The sequence below is a fragment of the Laccaria bicolor genome, genomic scaffold (assembly GCF_000143565.1).
Source record: "Laccaria bicolor S238N-H82 LACBIscaffold_23 genomic scaffold, whole genome shotgun sequence".
Classification (NCBI taxonomy): domain Eukaryota; kingdom Fungi; phylum Basidiomycota; class Agaricomycetes; order Agaricales; family Hydnangiaceae; genus Laccaria; species Laccaria bicolor.
In genome coordinates, this window is record NW_001889894.1 from 747,517 (window position 1) to 753,516 (window position 6,000).

At 47.0% G+C, this 6,000-nt stretch overlaps 3 protein-coding genes across 3 annotated transcripts; 1 reads left to right on the plus strand and 2 right to left on the minus strand.

Annotated features, from left to right (window-relative positions):
* Positions 1-487: 487 nt before the first annotated feature.
* Positions 488-1,764, minus strand: LACBIDRAFT_303381 (uncharacterized protein; the record flags this gene model as incomplete). Its single annotated transcript, XM_001884034.1, has 6 exons — positions 488-778; positions 835-1,061; positions 1,119-1,324; positions 1,374-1,446; positions 1,498-1,650; positions 1,743-1,764. The coding sequence occupies 6 exons, from the start codon at positions 1,762-1,764 to the stop codon at positions 488-490; spliced, it is 972 nt and encodes a 323-aa protein (XP_001884069.1).
* Positions 1,765-3,663: 1,899 nt separating this feature from the next.
* On the minus strand, positions 3,664-3,934 carry LACBIDRAFT_303382 (uncharacterized protein; the record flags this gene model as incomplete). The annotated part of the gene is made up of 2 exons (XM_001884035.1): positions 3,664-3,767; positions 3,823-3,934. The coding sequence occupies 2 exons, from the start codon at positions 3,932-3,934 to the stop codon at positions 3,664-3,666; spliced, it is 216 nt and encodes a 71-aa protein (XP_001884070.1).
* A 392-nt stretch (positions 3,935-4,326) lies between these two features.
* Positions 4,327-5,785, plus strand: LACBIDRAFT_329844 (uncharacterized protein; the record flags this gene model as incomplete). Its single annotated transcript, XM_001883915.1, has 7 exons — positions 4,327-4,380; positions 4,757-4,855; positions 4,912-4,968; positions 5,021-5,266; positions 5,362-5,395; positions 5,469-5,685; positions 5,746-5,785. 7 exons carry the CDS (start codon positions 4,327-4,329, stop codon positions 5,783-5,785), a joined length of 747 nt encoding a protein of 248 aa, XP_001883950.1.
* Positions 5,786-6,000: the final 215 nt, after the last annotated feature.

Sequence of the window (6,000 nt, forward strand, 5' to 3'; positions counted from 1 at the left end):
TGAATAAGAGAAGACTGTTGTGCTTAGTGCTAGTAATTTGTGAAAGTCTTTAATTTCGAGTATTGTAGAGAAATGAGAAAATGCGTACCAAACCCCTCTGTACACGAACCTGTAGAACTCCTTAAACCCGGGGTGTTGTCTTATACCAAGAAGTGCTTATTTGTTGTATCTTTGTTAGTTGCGCCTGTCATGGATTTGTTAGGAAATGAACACGCGAGAGCTGGGTTCGACTCCAGACAGGTCACACAGAGCGTACTAATCAATGTTTTTATTTATTTATTTACAACTGCTCCGGATTTCCAACATTCTCGTCAACTTTTCCCTTCAAGTAAAAACTCGGAGTCTCCGACTACGTGCGTTCCTTGATATGTTACTTGCTTCGATAATTCTAGATTTTTCACAGATCTGAAAGTCGAGGCGGCAGTATACATCATCTGATCAATCATTGCACATGAGGGGGAAAAACACGCTGAAAATATTGTTATTTTCACCGTTCCACTATGGATCGGAAGCTGGTTTGATGTCGGTCCGAGGCTACTTCAAAAGTCCCACTCGAGGGCCCAGAACGCTGCTCGAGCGACGTCCAGGTGGGATCTGATATCTCTGTAAACTCTATACGGGAAGTAGGTTCATCTGACCGTGGCAGGCGCGTGTTCAATGTTTCTTCAGATTTTTCTGTTGACTCTTCCGCTGTTTCTGGGTCCTGTCTTCGGCGGAAGATACGGTAGAAGAACGCAGCAACAACGATGAGGTTGCAGACAATCATGGAGATTGTGGCCTACCAAAAAGTTTGTAGAATTTAATGACAATGGTGAGAGCTAAAGGGATACACACCTCAATGTGAGCCGTCATTGTGATGATGAACCCGTCACTCGATCCAAGGCTGAAATTCCCCATAATTGATCCATAAAGTAAAACACAAAAAGTGATAGATGCGAACAGAGTTGTGAAACTCGCAGAGAATGTTATGAGGATAAGGCATCGTTGAGTTTGTGGAAGCCTGACCCGCCAAAATGTAATCAATGGAAAAAGAGTGAGCAAGGTGTCGCCAGAAAGATCCACTTCAAAAACACAGAAATTAGACGCATAGCTAAAATTACAATTGAGGAACGACGCACAAGAAGTAGCCATCACTGCAGCCTTTATGCAAGATTCTCCTTGGAACATAAGTTTGTTCCCCGTACGGCAGGCAACAGAAAGAGTGACGACACAAACAATAAATGTAAAAATAAGATAAAATGCAAGGGTCAAAGAAGCCCGTCGAGAGTGGTGGCCAGGAGGAAATATTCTGACCATTGATAAGGCCAGGCTGGTGCGACATGACCTGACAACCAGCGTCAGACTGCTGAGATGAAAGAAGGCTATATTCTCACCAGATTATCACAAACCATAACAATGTTGTAAACCAGAATGAATCAATAATCCCTTTGTCCGAGTCGTATACGACTGTGTAGAAAAATCTATGAGCGTAGCAACATGATACCGGGAGATACTTACAAGATCTGTGATAGAGCACCCACAAGCTTGCGAGGTACGTTGCGTCGAGTCCCAAAGGAAGGAGTAAAAGAAAGTCATCCCACCACAATCGGGACGCCGACCAGCGCTGAGAGATGCGGAATATTGTTGATAATAGTGCAACTGAGTGGAGGACTGTCAGAAAAACTAGATTAATTGTTTTGGGAAGAAGGTGCAATCCGTGAACGTCAAAGATGGCGCAAATTCAACGCGTTGATGAGACGTACCCATCCAAGGCTGCTGTGGCATGGCACTGGACGTCCTCCACGACGTCTTTTGCACGCAAGCGCAGTAGGGAGGGTGGTGATAAAGGTAAAGTGAAGAATATTCGAACAGGGGAAACGACTCTGACAGACTCTGACGTTGATCGAGTCCAGACGCCCATATGAATAGGGTCACGTCAATGTGGCACTGGCATTTTCTCGCATGTCAAACTGGCCCTTCGATGCCGTTATTGCCTAGGTCCTCTTGACCGGGATCGACAAACAGTCGTCTATACTTAGCAATGATTTTCGGTAGAGGATCGTCGTGGTGGCAGAGATGTAGAAATTTTCACACATGTGATGGTTCCGTAAAACTCGCTAGGTATACAGCTGTCATTTGGACAAATTATTCAGATTGAACAAAACGAAGCAAACGATGTTTCTCCCTTGTTTGCCTGTGTAGCCGCTGTTTGGCAGCAGAACGGTAGAAGACAAATAATTTGAAATAAACTGCAAGACCGTTTGCTTCGTTTGGCTCATTTGGAGTGGCCTTCAACTGAATAAAATAAATATTGTTTGAAGAAAATGAAGTTTCTTCTGTTGGAAGGTGTTCAACTGAATGAAATGAAGGGAGAGGGTTTTATTTGAATATTCAGTTGGAGAAAATGGGTTTGAGCCAAAAGGATCAAAGATGGCTCCAATTCAAGTTGATTTTTGTACCTACAGCTTGTATTTTAACATCATTGGGAGGAACATGACATGGGCTTCTCATAGGCAGAGGTAGCGGCACACTACAGCACTTTGCTAGAGATTGGCGGCTGATGCACGCCGTGTGACGGAAGGGTGCGAGCTCGGAAGGGCGGTCTTTACCTTTTTTGGGAGGGCCCAGCCTCAGGAATGCGCGCCGGAGATTCCTGACAGATTCTTAGAAGTACAAGGGAGGGTGGTGGCCCTGCGACTTCACCGAACAATCGTATATACAGGTGGTGACCTCAGTTCCCTTATCTGGAGGTCACCAGCGAAGTCACCAGGCTTAGCTGGTATTATATACACCAGTAAAAATGACGTGCATTTTGGGCACTGGGAAACAAACAATAAAATACATATGCCGTGTGGTTTGGAAAAATATGTGGATGAAGATGCCAAAAAAATACGCAGAGAAGAAGAGAACATACTTACGCAGAGAAATGGAGGGAGAAAATTGTGTCCAAACAAAATCCGCATTGCAAACAATACTTGTACAACTTGAACAGGGCAATGCCCGATTAATGGTACTCTTGAGCCTGACCGAAAGACACCAGGGCCACAACATGGCTAAGGACAGCAAACTGGTACCGGGGTTTGTGAGCTGCCCTCTAGAAATGGAGACGCTTAGCATGAATTCATCGGTCAACTTAGAATTGACGTTCATACCTGCGATGGAGCACCTGCCATGACCCTTCTCCTGCACAACTGAGAGGTTTAACACCATAAAGAATAGCCCCCCCATCGGCGTTGGTTCATCACCTGCAGGGCGGTGTGCTCGTATGTGTAAACTTGATGCCTCAGAGTTGCCACGTCATTCAGCCTTCAAAACGATAGTGGGATTAGCTCGTGGTCGAAATCCAGAGATGTTGGAGCCGTACCCAAAGTCAGAGGACGAACAAGACGTCTGCCAGCGCTTTACGCATAGGAGGTGGTGCAAGGCGATTCAATGCGCCGTAGACAGTCAAATGCGTCGGACGTTGAACGTGTCTTGGTCGACAAAAGAAACTATGGTCACGACATATCCAAGAGCAGCAGAACTGATACCGAGGTTTCTATGGACTAGTGAACTGCCCTCGAGAAATGAAGAAGTCTTAACAAGAATTGATTGGTCGAAGAGTTGACGTTCGTACCTGCGATAGAGCACTGGCGTTGACCCTTCTCCTGAACAACTATCCTCTCCTCTGCACCTCGTGAAAACTCATTCCTGCCACACGTCGTTCTCAGCACATCGTCTTAGGGACCGGAGCCTGGCGCCTATCCCTGGCGTGCGTGAATCGAGTCCGAGGGGATGATGGTACGGTGCTAATGAACGCATTGTCAAACCTAAAACTTGAAAAGAGATGGAGCGAGAACGTACCATACAAATCTGAGAAGCAATGTTCCTGACTCGTCCTCCAGTGGTAACCTATGATTGAAACGTTGACGGGCAGTGTATATGCTGCTTGAGTTTGCGTCACAAAGGCAGACATTATGGGTGGTGACCGGTCTGCATCAGAAAGAGACTTGAGCGGCACTGGATGACGGGGGAGACAAGTTGTCAGAGAGAAGAGGGCTGGATGAATCTGAGAAACACGTACTTAGTTACTCATTAGCTCCACCTCTCATGTATCCGAGACCAACTTCATTTGCAATGGACACACACGCGGTTAAACGATCCGAGAGAGATAGCAAAACTGGCTGAGCACGGTTTTCTTCCTTGGCCAAAGGTGCCGGTGGGCAGCACCTACATAAAGCATGTTCGTCGTCAGATGGTGGTGAAAAAAAAAAGGTCTGAAAGTGGGCACACGATGACACAGATAGGTTTCATGCGATTGGTCCTACCCTCCGAGTCCTAGTACTCACTGGCGTTTCTCACAGCCAGATGAGTAACGGAAAACGACAAGGTGCCTCAGGTGCAGTGAATATGGGAGCGAAAGTAAGAGTGATTCAGATAATTGTGAACAAGAAAACGTCATCAATCCAAATTGAGCTGAACGTTTGAATGCTGAGCGCTGAAGCGCTGAACCTTTATCTTCTCGCCGTCAAATTCCTCTGCAACCCCACTTTGAGAAATACGTATGCCCGCTCAATGTGCTCCATTGTCCGAACCGACTCCCCACTGACCCCACGCCAATCATAAAACAGGCACTTTTTTAAATACTTACTCCCCCTCTCTCCCACAGCGTCTCCACTACCCTCCTCTTCACCACATTACCATCTCGCGCCTATCTACATTATGCGAACATAAGAGGGGCCAGCGAGAATATAATGTAAATAGGCTCTTTGGGCAGTCCGAAGATTTTGCTTCATAGCGGTGTTGGACCAAAGGACTAAAAGACGTACTGGACGCGGTGGGCGTACCATTGAAGCTCGAGCTTCCCGGCGTCGGTCAACATCTCCAAGATGATATGGTAAGTCATGTCGTTATCACCTCTCTGGGTCTCACCAATCGCACGATAGACCACAGGTGTGGACCCCCTTAAAAACAGCTGGCGACATTTATTATTCAGGATTCGACTTCTCCGTGCGTACGCTGCTTCATATTTGCTATGAATATCCTCATAACAATCATACAGAAAGCTCTGGAGTTTCAATCGTTCATCAACGACGCAGTCGCCTTTGTCAACAATTCCGCTCTTTTCGGGTTCACCAACAATTCCGCAACATTCCAAGCTGCTGTGGACGACTCCACAAGCAGTCTTGTGCCGACCCAGTACCTGGAGGTCGTGCAAGAGTACGAGGCGGTGTATAACCTCACAGCACAAATTATGGACCAAACGGCGCAATTGGAATTGTTGCTCAGCGTTATCTCTCCGGGAACGGTGAGCATACAGGCTGTAATTCAACACCCATTCTGGTATGCTGTTCACCCCCCCCTCTGTACTAAGAAATTAACCGAGATACATATGGATTTCAGCCGTGGATCGACCCAGTATCGTCGTTGACCCACAGTACTATTCCCACTTCGCAGGCAAGCCTCTCACCATACATCCCCACTTCCCGTTAATTAATTATATCATATAGATGTGGTTATGATGCGCGAAGGCGTAAAGTTCGCGCGCAACGTCGGCGTTGCCTTCGGAACGACCCTAGGCACAGAAATCACTCCCGGCCCAGACGTCCAGAGTAATGAGCAAATAGAAGCATGGTTGCGGGGATCGGGCGCTTCCACTCAGTACCATATAGCTAGAAGCTGCTCGATGCTCCCCAAGGAGTTGGGCGGTGTCGTTACGTGGAACGGGTGAGTTGTTGTTCGGATCGAGTTAATTGAAGGTGGAAGTGAGACTAACTTGTGTTCTAGCCAATGTACGAATCGCCGACTCGTCGATCTACCCATTTGAGTTCGCCGCTCATGTACGTTGGTTGACTCTCCTATTTGCATTCCCTCCTGCTCATTGTCATCACACAGCTCGGGTCTGCGACATACGGAGTAGCCGAACAGGCTGCAGTGAATATTCAGTCCAACACATTCACCGTTGTCAGCGTTCCTCTTCCCCTTCTCTTCATTGACTGGCCAATTCGTTCGCATTCCATGCTTCGCCGCCATGCCTTTCAT